The sequence below is a fragment of the Lepisma saccharinum genome, chromosome 10 (assembly GCF_977018435.1).
Source record: "Lepisma saccharinum chromosome 10, izLepSacc3.1, whole genome shotgun sequence".
Lineage (NCBI taxonomy): Eukaryota > Metazoa > Arthropoda > Insecta > Zygentoma > Lepismatidae > Lepisma > Lepisma saccharinum.
In genome coordinates, this window is record NC_139238.1 from 76183274 (window position 1) to 76205327 (window position 22054).

General features: G+C 38.8%; 1 protein-coding gene across 4 annotated transcripts in view; it reads right to left on the bottom strand.

Moving 5' to 3' along the window:
* LOC145993951 (uncharacterized) overlaps nt 1-22054 on the bottom strand; it is a 276598-nt gene that overhangs the window by 31726 nt on the left and 222818 nt on the right. For all 4 annotated transcript variants that reach the window (XR_014442307.1, XM_083129925.1, XM_083129926.1 and 1 more), the window contains exon 5: nt 1593-1696. Coding sequence is in view for 3 of the 4 variants with exons in the window: in XM_083129925.1 (XP_082986051.1) it covers nt 1593-1696 (104 nt within the window). In the remaining variant the exon portion in view is untranslated. The remainder of the gene's footprint in view (nt 1-1592; nt 1697-22054) is intronic.

A 22054-nucleotide genomic window follows, 5' to 3' on the forward strand; every position in this document is an offset into this window, starting at 1 on the left:
ATGTTTAAGGTACCTGAACCCAATATGGCCTATTTGCTGTTCCCATGTAGTCACATGGTTAATTCAACAAATGATGTTAGTATGTCATTTAGACTGTCCGAATGACGTGATTGTGGCTGTACCTATAATGCAGTAACTTGATGACAAGGAAGCGAAATAGCTGGTTCTCGTGATTATGTTCTACGTGATCTAATGCATAGTCAAGTTATTGCATATTACATCTTCCAAGTGATATGTGTTCATATCTCTAGTACATATTATGTTAGCTCTAGTACATATTATGCTAGCTCTAGTACATATTATGCTAGCTCATAATTTGTACATTACAACAATGTACTTAGTTTAGACTTTAATCTAAAGTACTGTTTACAACGAAGGGAAAAATAACACTATGCAAGTTGTACTCGGTATGGCCTACATAGAAATATATCGTGAAAGGCATGCACAAATGTGGCATTTGTTACTTTTATGTTCAAGTAGTGTGTGTGGAACTCACTACGAATGATAAAGAACCTTTCATTTGGCCAGGTCTTCTGGTAACAAATTGTGACATGCCACTTCCTTGTTTATTGGTTTGTAAACAATGTTATTTCCTTGTGCAAATCTCATATGTCATTGAGTAAATAAAATGTAAGTGTATCGATACACTTATCTACCTATAAAAACAACATAGTTGTACTTTCTTTCCAATTTCTGTTGCCCATTTTGATGCAAAAGAACAAAATACATGACTAGCCCATATTGGGTATGTATGACCTAAACGTATCTTCTTAATAAAATCTTATTACTTGGAATTGGTTCCAATTTTCAGCACACGTCCACAAATGTTCCCTCTTTTGAATCTTGCAATTACATTTATCTTTCTGACTTTGTACACCAGTAGAAACAATCACAAACCTTAGGTAGGCCATATTGGGTACAGGTACCTTATATAACACTTGGGAAAAAAATGTTTTGAAAATGGCTATAAAAATTTTATGAACGATATGTAAAAATATAACTAGCCGTCTGACATAAATTGGCCTAAAAAGTTATTACTGAAATTGTCTGTAGAGAGGGATTGCACATAAAAATCTAGTGCCACCCATTCGGTTGATAATTTGTCATTCTTTGTAGATGTGTTCCTTGTAAAATTAGCCCTTGCTGTTTCACAACAGGAAGAAACGTCACAGATGTGATCAAATGTTATGTTGGGTTGCCAGCAATAGGCAGGGAAAACTGGCTTTTTTGGACATTTGTAGCACCACAACGACAAAAATGTTACTAAGACAAGTTGTTTCTTTTGATGTCCTCTGTACACCTCTGTGGTCCGTGAGTGCCATTTTAATGACAACCTGTGTACAAATGGCCCTCGAGAACATCAGCATAGCTACTACACCCCTGTTATTCTTTATGTTATCTTCCACTATTTTTATAATTGTAATTGTATACTAATTATATACTATTTTATAATTGTAATTGCATCTACTATGATCTATTCCATATCATGGTGCAACTTGTACATATATGATCAAGTTGATGGACATCTATTAATCAATCCTGTTTGTAATTGCCATTGCAAAGTCAATGAACATTATAAAACAAATCCTTACTTTTTCCAGAAGTCAAGAAACGTATCGGCCGACACGTAGCCAACCTTCTCTCCCCCTGCAGCAATGAAGAGTGGCACCTTCCAGTACAGTGGACAATCACATGCCTGAAACAAATTAAACAATCATTAATACCACAGAAAAAAATTACAACAGGAAATATACAATGCTAACAGTATTTAATGATAAGGAGCGTTGGGTAAGTTACTAAATAAGGTATAATACATTAAAGTTAACATTACTTTGCCATACAAACACATTAAAGTGCATAAAATACTAATGCATCACAATACACACAGAAATGCTACAAAAGTGTACTTTTACCAGTTGCTGGTCGTTGCCAGAAATGTTTGTAAGGGGGAATGGAGGCAGAAATTTCATAAAACTTTAAGTGGAAATGATAACAATATAGTAATTATTATAACATAATAACTATTATAAGCTAATAAAAATAAACCAATTTCATTCCGATTATTATTAGTACTAGTATTATAATATTCTTGATGAGAAACTACTTTTCAATCCATAGTGTGACTGATCCAACACAACTGGATTATTTTATTGCCTTATTTTTCAATTCCATACAGTTAGCAGTGGTGGCGATTGGTTTCCAAAACTGGGGGGCAAGGACTGGTACAGTGGGATCCATGAGTATTACCGTGCAAATTGTCAATGACTATTTTCTTTAATGTTTCTCATACATCCTTTGTGTCTTTAAGCGATAGATTTTTATGTATTCTGGTGCAGAAGTTGTCAACAGCTTGTTTTGAGTTTTCTTTTAATTCTTGAAGGTCTTATTGGGTCAAATAAAGTGCACGAACATGGTGATGGACAATTTGCACGGTAATACACATGGATCCCACTGTACATAAGGTTTAGCATAGTGCGGGGGCAAAAGTGCGCGGGGGGGGGGCGTTATTCAGGCACGTATCTAGAAATATGTTTCGGGGGGGTCCAAACCCCCTATTATTCAAAGGAATAATAATAATAATGTTTAAATTAAAATAATTATATTAAATCAAATTAATACCAATTACAATACATAAATTAATATTACTATAATATGAATAGGTAAAAAGACTGTATAAGAATAGAGATATAACAGCGCATATTCATTACGTAGCTTACCTGTAGTTAAGATCGGAATAATTTACATAAAAACAAGTGCCCTGGCAATGATATTAATGTCAAATAGATGAATCATTGAATATTTATCGAGTAACAAAAATGATGTTACATGCAGTTGGAGAAAAGTAAGTTTGTGATTAATATTTTTTGCATATTGAGTAAGTAGTATACATATATATCTTCTTTTAATGTAATTCAATGCCGTATGATCCAAATATAACCCTTGCCTTCTAAAACGATCAGAGGAAATTAATAACCATGGATTATTATGCAACAAATGCTAATATTTTCATTACTTAATTTTAGTACTTCGTAAGTATTTGGGGGGGGGGGAGTCTGGAGCCTGGACCCCCTAAATACGTCCTTCCTGTCCTTCAAAGCGTTATGATCCCAATATAATCCTTGTTGTGTTCCAATAAGTTCAGAGGAAATTATACAACAAAGGCTAAAATAATATATTTTTCATTATTTAATTTTAGTACTTGTTAAATCTAAATACGTCCTTGGCGTTAGTGTACTCATATAATGTTGTTATGCACTTCATTCAAGAGGAGAATATTTAAGTCAAAGTTTAATATGTGTGACGTAAAAAGTTATTTTGAGAATTTTGAAAATAGTGGAAAATATGAATTTTACATTACATTTTTTCGATTTAACACACTTGTTTTTACATTGATTCTACTCGAAGCACATACTAACTGAACTTTACTTCTGTTATAAAATTGCACATACTTTTTACTGCTCATGGCCGCGGTGGCTCAGTCGGTAACGCGTCTGACTACCATGCTAAAGGTCCCGGGTTCGATCCCCGGCCGGTTCAAATCCGGGAACTTTCCTAACGGTGGAAGCGGCCCCGGCGCCCACCCAGCATCGAATAACATGGGTACCTGGGGGAAACCCTGGGGGGTAAAGGCGGTCAGGGGCGTGATGCTGATCACATCACCCCCACTCACGACCGGATCAAGAAAGTGTGGGGCGTTACCCCCACACCCCCTATACGCCTTCATGGCGTGGTGCTATGCACAGGGGAACTTTTTTTTTTTTTTTTTTTTTTTACTGCTCTCTTGTAACTTGTAATGAAAGGTGCCAGTTTCTTTCCAGGGAGGTGTCGACGGATAGGTTCGACTCCCATGACTACAAATGTATCAAAATTAACTGTGTCGATTCATGCACTATAAACCTTGAATTGACGCATTTCGAGTTCTGTGCGAGTGTACGAAAAGAAAAAGAGAATTTGGTGTCAAAGAGTCAAGAGAAGAGAACACCGTGCTTCTAGCCTAAACAGAAGGCTTCTGCTGTGTGTCTAGACAGAAAGCATCATCACCCGACATGACTCAACGTCTCCCAGTCTTTTTTTAACGCTCTTTTGGACGAACGGAAATCCACATTTTGACTACACGTTGCCACATTTCCACTGTCTACATGGGAACATCAGCACTGTCGAGAGCCAGATCAGACCCTTTCAACACGTTCAGTTACTACCCAGGATCACAAAATGTTCCAAGGAGCGTTCTTCCTCCCCCCCTGTCAAAGTTCACTGCAGCGTCGGTGTCAATATTCACCATCTAGGGGTGCTGAGAGGGTGTGGAATGACAATTTAGGGGGCGCGATGTTGAAAATAAAATAAAAACGAAACACGCATGAATGCTTTAGCCACATCAAATACCAATCAACTCTTAGGAGGTTTCTATGAAAATATGCCAATGACGATTCATTTTTGCTTGCTTGCTTTGACCACAACATGCACAAAGAAGTAAAGATTAGCATCAATAGCTTGCATCTTGTGTACAATAATAATGGTCTCTCTTCAATACTTAATATTATACGCAAAATGACGACATTGTTTTCATAAGTCAAAGTCAAAACGTAAATGACATTACAACACAGAAAAAAAATGATTTGGTTGAATTAAAAAAAAAAACACGTTTGGTTAAACTAACTGGTAATTGTAAACACCAAAAAATGACAATAGCATTTACTAAAGTTGGTAAATTTGAACAAATTCTTTAGTAACTAAAAACACTTAATAAATAACATTTATTACTGGCGAATAATAATTTGCTTTCCGTCTGTTTAATCAAATGTTCGCTTGGCAGAAATTAGGATATTCTAAATCCCCCCCCCCCCTTGAATGTGTAAGGCCGTAAATTTTCGATTCCATCCAGCTGCCGTAAAAAAGTTGTCACGACAGTGTGTAAGGTATTAACGGCGATTACATAGACAATATAATTTTATTGAATCAGTCTCTAAAAATATATTTACGGTGCATTCAACTGCAATTTCAAGATAAAATACTTAAATTTTAATTTGAAATATTTTTTGTCGTCTCCATACTGTACTATAAGCCTATATATGCATATTTATTTCTGGCGCTACGCAACGGTACGCAGTACCGGCACCTTTTATAGGTCATTATTATTTTTTTGAGTAGTTTTTACGATGAACACATGAAGAAATCAACTTGGAGAGGTATCGAAACCTTTAATCCCACAAAAGAAGGGCTGGTTTTAATGTTCTCTCTTTTGTTAGTAGTAATAGTAATAAAAACAATATGTGCATTTACCTGGTCCAAAAAATAGAAAAAAAGCACATTTCGAAGCACCCCAACTAATAAAAAATTAATTCGCACAGCGCCTACAAATGCATGTCTTGTTGATTTTGATTTGATTTGAGTTGCTGCTTTAAGTCCACTTTATGCACAGTAAGGCTAATCGGGACTGGACCTACAGTTTAAAGTGGGATCCGAACCACTTGTGCCTCCACCGGGTATCGAACCCGGGACCCCTTGATTACAAGGCAATGACGCTACCACTGCGCCATCGGGAGGCCCAAATGCATGTCTTGTAAAACACGGTCCATCGTATGTAGCGATAACATTCGAAGCCAGTAAAACCTCTTTGGAGGTTTGATATTTCCCTGTTGGAGCAAATTTCAGTGATTCTGCTCTCCCATTTGCCACAGGTTTGCTATTTTTTCATCCTTAGAGCACTTAAAACTAGTTCTTTGAAAGTTGTGCGATTTTGCTCCTTAACCTGATTTGGCAACACTGCATCAGATCTTATATCGAATCATCTATTTTAGGATTAACGCAGGGTCTTGAAGGGAAGTTAAGACATCTGTGTTGTGTTTACTGAAGTGACTTGGAAAGATTACACTCTGGGGTAGAGGCGTACAGGGGCGATCCCGCGGCTGCTCAAGGAGGGCTCGAGGCGGCTGTGAGATAGCCTAAACCCCATTTCTGAAATCAAACAGCCTACATGAGATATTTTCAGAATGTTAAAGCAGAGGAAGAATCACAAACACACACAGAGAGAAAGAGAAAGTGTGTGAGAGAGAGAATGGGGAGAATAGAGAAATCTGGGAAGAAAGAAAGGGTGCAGTCCACTAGCGCACAAAAAATTGAAAGTGTGCGCTCGTGGTATATGAAAGGCGCCCTGTATTTTTCTACCCCTGATGAGAAGAGAGACTGAACAGCAACGTTTCACACAGGAGCGGCATGACAGGCAGCACATGCCTGTGCCGATTGGCGAATTCCTCGAGCGACACATGTCCCCTGTCGCTTCGGTTGGAAATCTCCCTACAGCTTGTGTGATGCATTGTGGGAGACTGAGTTGAAACTGCTTCTTGAAGGGTGGTTGGGTACACTGGTACAGTCAACGGCAAAGCAGTGGCGTATGCTGGTTTGAACTAGTGGGTAATCTCAGACACTTGATTCATCCACCCACTCCTGAAGTCTCCCTGCAAATTTACCTCAACATTCATACAGGATTTACGAATGTATGTGTGAAAAATGTTACCTTATTGTTGCGACCACTGTCGAATAATTGTTGTGATTGCACTTGCAGTTAATCTACGTTTAGAATTTCAAACAATAAAACAAGATAATATAATAACTCTATAAGAAAAAACCTGTAACAAAGAATATGAAAGGAATTCGGTAGTGAAATAAAAACCCTCAATATTAATTGAAGTGTAAAATTCAAGTTACCCCAGTACCCAGTTACTCGTGCATTCCTGATTTTTGTTTTTATACACGGAAGTTTGAGTTCAAGACCTGTGGTACAAGAGATTCTACTGACCTACCTACATTAACTATTTGCAATTTCTCCGGAAAAGATCCCGTTCCAAATATTTTCACACGAAAATATTATATTATATTCATTGCCTTTAACTTTAAACACAGCACTAGCACGAATACTAAACCACTAACAGCTAAACAAATATTAAATTCTCGAATCGCTACAACACGCATTCAATTCCCTGCGCCAATCTTCTATTGTGGTTCCTTCCTGTTTGACTCAGAATTAAATTCCCTATGGATGATGAAAAATTCCCTTTCCCAGCTTTATATTTCCTGCGATGCGCGAGGTTCTGTAAGTTGGAATCATTGCGTTTTTTGTTTATATATTTCACATTCAAACATCATTTATCACTATTAATCTAGAGAGGGCGGGAGAAGCAACTTAAATTACCTAATATATGTGTACGTATATATATAATTTATTTCTGATAGCTTTCCCTTTTAAAAATTATTCATTTCTGTGAAAGAAATACTCTCACTGGTTTTGAAGGCTACAAAGAAAGTAATCACGCATTTTAAAATACAAAAATGAATAAAAGTAAGCATATAAATAGTTTAATTACTTCATTAATCGATTTATTAAATTGTTATTTGACGTCGCTTTTCTGCCACTTTTGGCTAATCACTACGAGTGATGATATGAAATTGATGAAGGGACATTTACAAAGAGCACCCATGCCCAGCCCGGTATTCGAACCCTGGAGCTCTGACGTCGTAGGGAGCTGTGGCAACCACTCCGCCACAGAGGTCGGTGTAATTTCTTGAATTTCTAGTTCAAATTTTAATTTATTTAATTACCGCTTTTTCTTTCCTATGACAATATCTGTTGAAATAGCAGAGGAAGACAGAAGCAAATGTAAAATGAGAATTAACATAGAATTGGTTCGCAAATGTTCACATTTCCCTGTTTCTCGCGCACTTTCAGATGTATTTTCTCTACTTTCCGTTTCAGTACGTAATTTGCGAACCCAGAATTCTGTTTCCTGAGAAATTTCCCTGTCGTAAACAACACAGCTCCTACGATACAAAGGCCACCGTGGAAGAATGGCAGAAGAGGGTGCCAGCCGAGGGAACGGCAAAGGCTCTGGGGTGGAGAGTGCGACCGATGGACTCTCTCCAGAAGAAGCTTACCCTTGCCACGGAATAACCGCGCCTGAGAAGCAGTGTTTCCTTCCCCTACCGTCAAGGGATTTAGAGGGAGCCGGTGGAATCTCACCCTGACGTCACCAGATTCCACCAGCTGGAGAAAGTGGCTGAAAGCCTCTCGGACATTCAGCGGCAAACGTTTGAAAAACATTCGCGCGCTGGAAGTAAAGAAATATGCGAATCAAAGATTGGTTCGGAAGAATATTGCGAAGAATAAAAAACAACTTTTTTTCAAAATTATAGTCGGGTCATCTCCGTTTACCTAGGTGACCCAGAGTATACGCCGCTGCGGCAAAGATAATGGTAAGCAAATTGTCCGCCGCTATTTTCATTACATTTTTATTCTACATCCTGTGTTGCTTTAACGAATGAAACTATGTTAGTTCGAAGCAGGCATTGTTCTCTATTTATTGACTTATTTATTACAATTCATTGTCAACACATTGTGTAATGCAGACCGAATGAAAATGGCGGTAGACAATTCGCCTACTGTTTCTTTCGCCGTTGGGTGTACGAGGTATCTATCAACTTAACGCTTGGGGAGATTCTTTATGTACTGATATGCACCTTTTTGCTATATTTGCTACAGATCTTGTACTATAAAAGTTCGATACCTCGGAGGGAATTATGAATCACCCTGCATATAAGACGAGCTGTTTCGCCAGGAGATAACCCGAAGAGAGCTCCAGTTTCAAGCTCAAAGGCCATCGTGGTTGACCCGCACACTTGGAGCAACCTTAACATGCTGTTATGTCTCGCTTGGCTCTGTTATGCTGGGCGATGACGCAAGGAAATTGCTACTCGACGTATCAACATGTAATTGAACGCTGTCAAGAAGAAGAAAATGGTAGCCATAATGTCACGAATTAGCGTTTAGATCGCCTACGTTGGAAGCTTAAACAAGGCCACACGCGATGGAGCATTCTTCAATTTACAGTGTTACTATTTCAAAGTACGTACAGTGGGATGCACAAATATTGCTTGGCAATTTGTCCACGACTATGTTCGTTAATTTTTCCCTTGCATCCTACGTGGTTTTAAGTAATTGTGTTTCGAGGGTTTTTTTTTTCCAATTCTTGGAGCTCTCGTTGGCTATAAACAGATAAAAGAGGGCGATGGAAAATTTGCTTGTACATAAAACTAGGAACGTCTCCCCGATAGTGTAGGGCGTGTAAGGGGTAACCTTGTGGTAAGGCAACCTCACTTCCATTTAGTAACAGCCTGGTAACTGCTTCTTGCAGACTAACGAGTCTCTGGCGTCTGGACGTACGGCCAGTATAATCCTCCGTAGGGCTGCGTGTCTGTCCTCATTTGGGCTCAGTGCCCCTTTACAGCCTCAGCTTTTACCTAAAGTGAGAATCATAGAACTTCAGACCTTCTGTAAACAAAAGCACGTGTACCCTAACAGTGTTGCAAACTTATGAAAAAAAAATAATCCACATAGCCTACAAGGTGTAAAAACATTCCATTTGTCAACAGATGTGGAAGAAGCAGTGTATCACTGATGACCTGTTGAAAGTTATTGTACGTATGTGAAAAAAAAAAAAGTTAAAAATGTACATCTTGCCTGGTGGCCGACTTTCAGACTCATCACCGAAGTTCCGGCTCGAGTGTTATTTGTGAGTGTCCCTTCATCAATTTCATCTGACGATCACTCATTCTCATCGTCGGGATTAGCCAAAAGTGGAAGAAAAGCAACGTTAAATTAAAAAGAATCAAATACAAAATTTACATCTTATCCCCCAGGAGTAAGACGGTTCCGTACCAAAGGATTAATTTTCTCTCATATTTTACTAAAAAAACCTTGCTAGAAGAATGTGACACATTGAGATAAATTACGTTTTGAAACCGGGGTTTCTTCATTAAATTTATTTCATGTTTGAAAGTGTTATGATTTATTATTATAGATAATGAAAGTAAGCTAATACATATGATTTGATTGACTAAATTAATAATTATTAATTAGATAAAAATAATGGAAATAACTCATTTGGTTTGATTGATTTGCTTTATTTTACTTCCCCTCTTGTGCCACTTATGGCTAATTTGCGATGGGGATGAATGATGATGATATGATGAAATCGATAAATGGACATTCACAAACATCCATGCCCAGGCCACGATTCGAACCCGGGACCCCTGGCGTCGTAGCGCGATGTGCTAACCACTCCGTCACGGGGGCGGCTAACTAATTTGGAATTCAAATATCACCTATCCCTCATCGTTTCGTAACTAATGACAAATGTGCGTGTCGATCTACACCTCAATGTCACACATTCCAGTATCTTCCAGAGTGTACTTCAACGTCTCTAAAGTTACTTCATCCAAAAACACACTCGTATGTCCTTATCATCCCGTTCAAAAATGCTGGATTATGCAGCAAAGACACCAAGGGAAACTAAAACGGCAACTTAGAGAAGCATAAAAGTGGGGAAAGAAGATTGCAGAATACAGAAATATTTTGAGGCAGTCACATTTTATTGTACGCTACATATAAAACAAAATGCATATTTAGGGGTGAATTTTTAAATATTGTCACATTTTTCTTCTCCTTTGTTGAGAGGTGTTCATTTTAAATCAACCTCCCTCACCCTACGGCCTGCCCTCCTTCACCCGCAAAAGTATTCCGGAGTGTGAGGATGTCACCATGCGGATGGTAAACACCTCCGGATTATAGATCGGCTCCTGTGTCCCACCCCCTCCCCCATCCCCGGAGGATCGTCACTGATAATGTGAAATCACACTATCATATGCCGACATTCGACATACCACTTCCGTTTCTGTACTTGACTTAGTGAGAAGTATTGAGGTTGGCAACAGCCTAATAACGGATTTCTTCCGCATCATGTAGTCCGTTCTATGAAAGTAAGCTAATGGAAGAAGAATGTGTAAATTACATTGCATTATACATTTTAAAATATATTTTCATTAAAGGTTTCTGTCTATAATAATAATACGTGGTTATTGTATAAATTACAATCGATCACGTGAACAGTAAGAAAATAGCGCCAGTTTCGAACATGGCGACTTCCATGCGTGCAGGAAAGTGTCCCGTGTTTTCAGAGTAGTCTTTCGGAAATACAGCCGTTTGAAAAGCGCCAAGAAGCAGGTTGTTCTTAACGTTTATGTGACGTTGTGTCCGTGCTATCCTGAGCAAGCAGTGAAGTTGGTGTCCAAGTGTAATTGTGTGTCTGCGTCTTTGTATTTTCGGTGTGGTGAAAGAAAGGAAAACGACCGGTCAAGTTGTGATTCCCGCGAAAAAAACACGTTGTTGCTTGTATAAACAAGTACACCGATTTTGAGAAGCGCAATATAACGCGAGGTGCTTTCGTATTCTTTCAATCAAAGAGCCGTCCTGTCCACTGTGGGGAAGATGTTGATAGTGATGATTGATGACGATCTCCCCAGTTTTAGCAGTCGACGTTAACTCGCCTCTTGTGCCACGTTGAGTTCCTTTTTGGGAAGCAAATTTGACAGACAGTACTGTGACAGGATGCTGTCTAGCGCCGAAAATGCCTCAACTGCTGAATCAAGGTAAGAAAATACATTACTTGCATGAGACGTGCGTAAATAATGTGCTTATTATCGTCTTCTTGTTTTCTAGTGCACAAGAAACCGAGAGAAAGATAAACAATCTCTTTTTATTCCCCGGCTTATCTTTGTTTAGCTTCTGCTAAAACTGGCGGTATATTTGTTGCACAAAGGAGAAAACAATACTCTACATGTCAACAATGTTGGGCAATAATTTGGTGGAAGAGGAAGCAATAAAACCAAAAGGCTTGAATTTACTGAAACGAATCTCTCACTCTCTTGTACGTATAACTTTGGTGCTGTCATACTGAGAAAGGAGGGGGGAAGGGGGATCTGTTAACCCAGTGTCAGATAAATGGGACTTTTGGCGTAGAAAAATATGTTCATTCTTGAACAAGAACACGTATTTAATCACTTCTAGAAAATTGATTATACTTCAATGTGTAGATTATCAGTTAAAATAAGAATACGTTTTTCCATGTTACGTAAAATTAAAGGTTGCGAGTGAGCAGCATATGATGGCCGCGTCATTCACGAACAGCTGGCGCGGAGTGATACGTTATTCGAAGTGAGACGGTTGTTTACAGAAGGTCGGAAGGTTCGTGATTCTTACTTTAGGTCAGCAGATTTTAGTCCTCAGAGCATAGGCGTGCGCAGGTTAATTTATTTGGGGAGTTCAATTGCCTATTTGTTAGCCTAATTATCTTTTCTTTTTCAAGGAAACTACAATATGGATATAAAGATGAAGTTTTAACATTACAGTCTCGAAGTATTCGTTATCACTTTATGATAAGTTTTCCTATCATTGTGACAATGTTTATATTACAGTAAAACCTCGTTAATCCGCACTAATGGGGGGGATAAGTTGACCGGTTTAACGAAAGTCCGGATTAACTTAACCTAAAAGAACAGTAGAAAGTGCATTAAATCTCCGTTTATAGCAACAGAACACGTTTATTATGGTGTTTTTAAAGGGCATAGGCCTAATTACACCATACAGTACAGTACAAAAGTCTGCGGGAAACAGAATTGCATCAGTGGTCGACTGCCTTTTCTTTGGGAAGTTCTCTTGTTGACTTCTAGACACATTTAAAACCTTGCATTCTGCTTTTTCTCCCCTTTTGCCTGTCCGGTTTATCGGGATCCGGATTAACGAGGTTTTACTGTATTTAAATAAAGAAAGTAAACAACTGAAAATCAATATTGGTACAGAATATCTCCACACGGCCTGTAGTCTACACTTTGTTTTATGTCCTGTGAAAGTTTGTTATATTTACGTAACACATAATATGTATTAGAATACATAAAATATATTACTGTTGTGTGTTAGTGTATAAAAACTGTTATTTTTACATTCCGGTTCAGTGTGTGTCCCATAGGGGGCACCAAGGGAGGGTGCGACAGGGTGCTTCGGGTCGGCACCTCCACGTTTTCATCTTAATAGTAATGACAAAAACTATACGTGGAAGTTTACTACAATAGAATTGCACTAAAGTAATCTTGATTGATTGATTTAAAATAGATGCGTCGGTACATATGGCCATTTTGTACCCTTCAGTGTATAGGGGGGAAATATCCCCTTATCTAAAATTTTTACTTAAAAGTTTAAAACAAGGGGTGGAAGAAACCCTTGGAAAGAGGTTAAAAGTGCGGCGACGTTGGAAAGTGACCTGCCCAAGACAAACACTACACATAAGTGGCGTATACTTAGTCCAAGATCTAGGCTATCTCACTATCAAAAGAAATCAGGTTGCCAACTCACAAGAAATCAGGTTAGCAACTCACAAGAAATCAGGTTAGCAACTCACAAGAAATCAGGTTAGCAACTCACAAGAAATCAGGTTAGCAACTCACAAGAAATCAGGTTAGCAACTCACAAGAAATCAGGTTAGCAACTCACAAGAAATCAGGTTAGCAACTCACAAGAAATCAGGTTAGCAACTCACAAGAAATCAGGTTGCCAACTCACAAGAAATCAGGTTGCCAACTCACAAGAAATCAGGTTGCCAACTCACAAGAAATCAGGTTGCCAACTCACAAGAAATCAGGTTGCCAACTCACAAGAAATCAGGTTACCAACTCACAAGAAATCAGGTTACCAACTCACAAGAAATCAGGTTACCAACTCACAAGAAATCAGGTTACCAACTCCAAAATATACATCATAATTTCACTGATATGAATAATTTTATTTACAATTTCTGATCGATTTTCCTCCTGTATTTTATTCTCTAGACTTCACGCTTCGCAGAGAGCCTAGCTAGCCTAGAATATACGCTCCTGCTACACATTAAAACGCAGGAATAAACTAAAAGCTTCCTCACAAGCAATGGAAGAGACCTGCTCTTCGTAAAAAGCTACAAACAGGTTGTCTACCAGTCAAGAATGTCAAGGAAGTCAATAAAAAGTATAGAAATTATGCTTGTGGTCAAGAATTTTTGCAATTTTTACAATATAGTGAATTTACATTGTTTTATACCTATACTAGGATTTGATAAGATTGAATATTTGGAAAATCTAAAATTGTATTGAGTTGTGGCTAAGATTTGTGCACTTTGTTTCTTATAATTACATTTTTGTATGCGTGACGTTTTGTAAAAATATTAAATAAAGCAATGTGGCCATTCGCCATCCAGGATGAATCTAAAGCATTAATTTTTACATGCATTAATTAATTATAATTAAAGCAAGTCTAAATCTCTTGTTAAAGTACAGCTTCAGTTTTCATCTTAACCGAAAATATATATTTTCTTAATTTCCAACTATACCTCAGTAAAATAAATGTTAAGGAAAAAAGGGGGTCAATGCCAAGAAAAAGTCATGAAAAAGTCAAGAATTTTCGATTTGATGTTTTGGTAGACACTCTGTAAAACATCTGCAATTCCGATGGCCACAGACATGTTCAAAATATTATCCGCTCTCCATTAGCTTCTGTAATTAAACCATTTTTTTAAAAAAATATATATATTATTCAAACAGCAATCGGTTTGAAGATATGATGCCCAATATATGTGGTTAGTTGCTTATATAAAGTACTTATATTATGTATTATTTCAGTTTCTGTCACTATGTTTTTAATTATCTATGCTTTGTTTATGCAATATTAGCATATACGGGAATTTCCACTCAGCCCACCATTACAGGAACGAGAAGTTGACCGACTGAACCCGGTAAAAACTGTTGAATTTCTCACAATGTGGGAAAAAATGCTAATCTCACCACTTTCTTTGCTTTCGGCCAACAGCGAAGACCTCCTCGGGCCTCCACTTTCCTGCTTGGCCGAAGCCGAAGTGGGCCAATGACAAAAGGCTGGGATCAAGGCGACGCACACCTTGCTCGCCCACTGGTGTCGTGCGATTCGTCAGGGAAGATGTAAATAAACACGTCAACAGATGGCGCCAGCAGAGGAAGCCCTCTTGAATGAATTAATTAACGTACGTAAATACGTACCCTCACCCCCTTTCCAAAACCTGAGTATGCCAGTAGAGCAATGGGACGATATGCCAGAGACCCTGGTTCGGGTCCTGGCAGAGCCTACAATTTCGGCTAAAATGTCTACATGTGCAACAGCTTCTTGCTTTCTCTTCTAGACATTCATACAATTTTCCGCTGTCCCTTTGTGGTAGTTAAGTGTTTGTGTGTGTGTCGAACCCAGTTGGAAGTCTCGGACTGTATACACAACATTTGGTCCGGGGACAATAAATCATCACTCAAAACTTTGATTTACAGTTGATCTGTGCAGATTCTTTCTTTTTTTAATAAACCGCTCCAATATTCGGTACTGCTGAAATATTCACTTTAGAGACCTTCGATCTCTTCGGCTCATGCCCCGAACTAGCACTACACTGAGGCTCCGAGAGTTCCACAGTCGTCAATGTCTTCAGCTATGGAGTGGACTTCGGTACTTTACGGGAAATTGTATCACTAGTCCTCTTCATTTTCGAATTACTAACCGATGCTGTTGTACTGATCAACCGGGAAATTGAAGCCGCATATTTACAGCATCTCCTCATTATAATGTTCCGCAGATAAAACGTTTCGTTAATATTGCCAGTGACTCCACCACCTATTCAAGAACGTTCTCTCTAACACTTTCCAGCAAATGAATAATACAATAGGGGGGGGGGGGCTCGATACATGCCTGCTTGACACCAAATGAACGAAGTAGACGACTCTGTGTTGAACCGTGTAACCAACACCCCCAACAAGTGACGTTTGCAGGAACTTTTCGCCCATGTAGACCCAAACGTGCGCGCAGAATATAGTTCCGCTGCAATACTGCCGATTTTCTCAATGTCTGTGATATGAACAGCTCGGCGGTCTAGGCAAAACTCGCACGGGAATTGCTGAGCGCCGTTCTCGCGCGGTTTAATACATAAAACCTGCTGCACACTTAACCTGTCGCGGGGTATAGAAGCTTGAATGCAGAGAGAGTAAAAAAGTGCAGCGAACTACATGGGGCTAATGTAAGGATACACTAAGAACTTCATCAGAGACAGTGTAAGAGGACCGCCCTTATCAACACTGTCATGATCTCCTAGCATGGATGATAAACAGTTGGGAAGATTAAAGTTTGTCCAAGGAACGGAAACAGAAAATCAGAAAGGTTACTACGAAAATATGGAAATATCATATTCGTTACTTGACTTATATCTTAACAATAATATAAAAAAACAACAACAGATAAACCTATAATAAAGATGCAAGGCATTAATCAATGCATTAATAAAAACACAACCTTCACTGAAGATTTGCGACAAATATCTCAATCGATAATAAAATCTGCGCATTCGTTAAGAATATACCGAACACTTAAAATAACATTACTTAAAATAACGACACATCGGAGGGTACAGCCCTTGCAGCTAGTGGCCATGGGTGAGATGGCTGTGTCCAATCCGCAGCCGAGTTAGAATGACTTCTCGGCGGGAGGGATGGTGCGAGGAACGCCACGCACTGATATCGCGAAGCTTGTTTCTATTACCTCATCCCACTCTTCCTGTCAAGACCTCTTCAATGACATGAAAAACAGGCCAGCGCCCTGGCAAAGTTTACATTTTTTAATTTAACTGATGCAAGGGCCGTAGCCAGGCAGGGGCCAGGGAGACTGAGCCTCCTTGGCATTGCCCTCAGCTCCCTTCTGAAGTTTGGTAAAACTACCTTGTAAATTTTTTTGCAGTGGCGAGTGAAATTGTAGACAGCAGACATGATTTTGCTCAAAACTTGATAAAGGTTAAATTCACAAATACAAAGAATAGATATAACATTCGTTATACGAGCCGAAGTCAAAGTAAGCAGGGTTCCAATCCTGGCCTGGCCACGGATCTTTGTGAGTATCCATTATATCATCACTCATTCCAATCTTCGCAAATTAACCAAAAGTGGCACAAACAGCGAAGTAAAATAAAGCAAATCAATCAATCAATAAATCAAAGTAGCAGGAAGTAATTACAATATTTTATCTCTGCTTCAGGTACAAGTGGTAAGAAGAAGTGTGTGCAAGATTTTGAAAATAAACTGTATATATTTGAACGATATTTGTAGATTTTCTGTGTCCTATATTAAGTTAATTAACACCACTCCCCCCCTACCCTCACACAAACTTTACTTTCATACAATACTGTTAAACTTTTGAAAATGGTTCAACTTTGTTTAAAGCCTCTTGATAACCCATAGGCTCGGACGTGGATGTTTGTGATTGTCTGTCCTGAATAGTCCTGAAATTGAGATTGAGTGCATTGATATGAGTAAATGAAGTGTGATGGGGGAAGCTTCCGCTTAGGGGCTTTCCTTTACGGTAACGCGTCTGACTACCATGCTAAATGTTCCGGGTTCGATCCCCGGCCGGTTCAAATCCGGGAACTTTTCTAACGTTGGAAGCGGCCCCGGTGCCAACCCAGCGTCGAATGACATGGTACCTGGGGGGGGGGGGCAAAGGCGGGGATACTGATCACATCACCCACGACCGGATCAAGAAAGTGTGGGGCGTTACTCCCTATACGTCTTCATGGCGTGGTGCTAGGCACAGGGGAGCACTTTACATTTTTTTTTACCTTTACCTTGATAACCCATGAATCCCCCTGGAAATCAATTCTGGCTACGGGTCCTTGCAAAATGTTGACTGTTATTGTGAGGGGTCAATTGTTAGTAAAAATGCACAATAATTTAAGTAAAAGTGCATATACCCTCTCTCTATCTTATTCTCTCTTTCTTTCAACGCTACACTGTGTCTCTCTCTGAGAGAGTAGGCCGCACGGGGAGAGAGAGAGAGAGAAACATACAGAGAGAGCGAATTGTAGAAAGCCAGCCGCTCCTTTTGACAATGCCGCAGTCTTACTTTGATGGGAGTCAAAACGAAACTTTCTGCTTGTATGTGCAGACAGAAACGATAATTAAAATTAATGTGAGAACCCAAAAACAATACAGCACTATTTTTTGCAAAAGCACTCTCTGCAAGAAATTATACGAATTAGTACACCCGACCTGTTCCGAGGTATCCCCCCCCCCCCCCACATGCTGTGTAGCCAGAAAAAGTTGAATTAAAATCCCGCCCCCACGTGCTGCAAGTCTCGAAAGGAGAATCTCATATTTTCAGTCTGCGTTTGCTGATGTTGCACTTCTTGTAACTCAATTATTCATTCACATAAAATACATTCTGAACTTATATTTACGTCCTTGAAGTGCAAGCAGTTTCTTTCCCTTATGAATTATGATACTCAAGCAGTGTTTAACATATCGTATTCCTCAAATCTTATTTCGTACATTATTTTTTTCAATTTTCAAAAGTACAAAATAGCAATCTACAAACAATAACAAAATTATGAGTTAAAGTATATTGTTAAAGAGTGTTATTAAAATGTAAGAAAAAGATGCCGAATAATCATTATTATTTTTTAAAGAACGAAGCAGCTTCAATACAGAGGATAGCACTTCTGTTCATGTTAATATACCTTCTACCTAGGTATACAAGTCTTGGGCAACTCGTATGCTTTTGTGCAAGCTGGCGAGCGCTCTGCGCTTCCTCCCTCCCAGTGTTGCCAGTGTGTGTATATTATCTGTGCCTGTACGCAGTTTTGTGTGGAATGGAATGATGCGTGGATTGTTAAAAATAAAACAATCTATTAAATTTTATCGACATTTTTCTTGTTTTATCGATCTAAGTGGATTTTTTCACATAATTTAAATCTTCGAGGAAACCTGCCTTTCTTACTTATCTCTCTACCAGAGTGGACCTCCTGTTACGTGTAGATTTCTCCAGTGGTGTATCCTGAGTTTTACCTGATTGACCGCAACAATTCATATTTATTGTATATATTTACTACACAACCAATCTAGATTAATTAGATATAAGTGAAATAAAACGCCAATGCAGGCATGAAAGATTCAGTAGCGTTTCGTCCGAGTTGCAGTTCGTCCGAAAGCAAAATTCGTAGAAAAATGCTACAGTTCGTCCGCGACGGTTTAATGAGTAGCGTTTCGTCCGAGCTTGTATCCAGAAATTTTAGTCATGGCAGATGGCAACACTTTCTTACTAGCTGACGACTGTGAAGGTGAGAGGTTATTAATATTTGCAAGTTCCAGAGGGAAAGAATTAAAACAACTAAAAAATATTTTCCTGGATGGAACATTTAAGAGTGTTAGCAAGCAGTTTGCTCAGTTGTACACAGTTCACGTAGATTTAGGAAACACTAGAGAGGAGACAAATGTTACGCCTGCAGTTTTTGCGTTGCTTACTGACAAGAAAAAGGTTACCTAAACTCGCCTATTTGAAGCTATCCTTAAATTAGTACCGGAATGGACTCCTGAAACAGTGAACATTGATTTCGAGGTAGGAGCTATTGAAGCAATCAAACATGTCTTTCCAAGAGCTAAAGAAAAAGGTTGTGTTTTCCATTTTTCACAAAGTCTGTGGAGGAAGGTACAGAACATTGGGCTTACAAGTATGTACAAATCCAATCAGGAAGTTCGGAACTCCATCAGGATGTGTGCTGAACAATAGGTTTTAAAGCTTCATTAAACACTATTAGGATTGGTAGCCCTCGGACGAAACGCTACTCGGTCGGACAACTTCAAATTTTCCGGTAATTTCTATATTTTTCATAAAATATCCCTCTTTACTTCAAATTAGACAGTTTTCCCTGCAGCAAAGGAAATTTCCCTTCATGTAGCAACGCTGCCTCTACCAAGCGCGGCGCAGAAAGCAGGAAGGAACAAGCAGTGTTCTGCCAAGGCAGTTTGCAGCGGTGGAAGACCACATGTTTTTGAATACCCACTCGCTTCGGCTCCCTCGCCCTCCCCGCGTACAATAGGGGAGGATACCCGGTCGTCAGAAGGGTGCGACGGAGAACGATCAGTGGCGTAAATAAACCAGTATTTAAGGTCCTTAGATAGTTTACTTTAATTCCGGTTTAATAGTTTGCACAATATATGAGTTTCTGTTGCCCTAGTTGACTACGCGTTTTTCAAGCGCAAACTGTTCCATCTGTGTAAGAATAATCTGTGATCAACTCAGTTTTATTTAAAAGATGTTTATTTCTTTATCAAAAAAAAATACTTTATTGTTAATATCATACGAGGGTTGGGGAGTAAGTCATGGCAACCCAGTAATAATTCGACAATCGAAGGATGTATTAAAAATTTGTTATATACAACTGAAAGAGTATCCATTATGGATATTTTACTCGTAGGAATCATGAATGAAAACCCAAGCAACCCTGTGATATACACATGTATTAACGTACAAGTTACAAAAACCTGTCTGACCCTGTGACATACACATGTTACAAAAACTTGTCTGATTATGGCAAACCTTTCGAAGGTTTGTACATTAATACATGTGTATGTCACAGGGTTGCTTGGGTTTTCTTTCATGATTCCTACCAACAAAATATCCATAATGTATACTCTTTCAGTTGTATATAACCAATTTTTAATACATCCTTTGATTGTCGAATTGTTACTGGGTTGCCATGACTTACTCCCCAACCCTCGTATATGTAAATTTTCCAACGGATTTCTTACTAAAAAATAATGTAAAAGATTTTGGTATTTTGCTAATATACAAGAAAATTGTAACTTAATGTAGAAGTTCTGTAACTATGCGGATGTGTAAACAACTATACTGTCGTCTTGGAAAAATGTAAACAAATTTTCTATATAAAAGGGGAAAGCTCTGTAAACTCGGGGGACACCCCTGGTTAATGAAAGGCTAATGATTCAGGGGTTGCCTGGGAATTATATTGCCGCGCTCTTCGGACCGGCTTTGGTGTACTCCAAGGCGGATATTTCTATCCCAGATTCCGAAAGGTGTGCTTCTCTGCATTACCAAAAGACCAGGGTTTTTAAACTGCGGTATAACTAATAGGTTTCGGCCTACAAGTTAGGGTGAATTGTCTGTTCTAAAGGGTTTATGTATATCTTCGGAAGCTTGAAAAAAAGCTGTAAAGACGAGATAATAATTATATTTTATTCCAAATAACTCTTGGTAAAAAGAAAGAAATCCTACACCACAGACCACGCAGGGGATTGGTCCTACAAACCCTTTGATGCCCTTTGAGAAGTCCGATAAGAGGTTGTATAGGACTATAGCCCCTAAAGGTGTGTCAAGCTAATATATATATATATATATATATATATATAAATCGAATAAAGTTGGTTTATTGGCGGGAACGTGTATGCGCCACTGGATTTGTCATTCCTCCAATTACGTATGAACAGCACGTCACACGATTCCGCAGGCTACATTCAACCTGCGCAATTCTCCCAATGCGATCGCTATCTCAAGAAGCTCGCTACTATGCTCATACTCATGCATCAAAGTTAAGAGCCAGGAATGTCTGAACGGCTTAGGCTTCGTAAAAGAAAGCTTAAACAGCGAGGAAACGTGATCCAGCTACAAAAGATAAGGACCTTCAACGCCGGACGCTTGTCCTGTACAACACTCGGTGTCTCATTGTTTCCTGTCCCGTCTATTTTACTCCATATTCTTCAAGGACAACGATGCATTCCTGCGAGCACGGATAAATTATTTCTTCTGTCTCATTTCCTATTAATGTGTTTTATACGTCGTGTTATTTCAATGTTTGGAAGAAATAGCTAAATACTTTGACGCCCTAGGGAGGATTCGGGTTTGCTCCCAACCAGTACCAAACACCCTTTGATATTGCTTCTTCACTAAAACATTTTGTAATTTGCATTTCCGATTTGAAAAATGGTTAGCGTCTTTTGGAATATTTCAGTTATGTCTGCAGTAGGATGGCCAAATCCGGATAAAATTTTATCCGGATAGGATATTCGGGATAATTTGGGGGTACTAATTTTCCTTTATACCACAGTTATACCGGTTTAGTGAAAGGATAGCAAATAAACATAGCAAAAAGCAATGATTGCCATCTCAAAGTGGTAGCCAATAGAAATGGCGGCCAATCCAAGATGGCAGATGTTGACTTTTGAAAAAAAAAAAACTACTAGATATATCTCTGAAACCAAGGGTACGATTTCAATGTTTTTTTTTTTTTAATGAAGCTGAAAATATGGTACATGCTTAATGTTATGTTAAATTTTTAGATATGAGCAACCG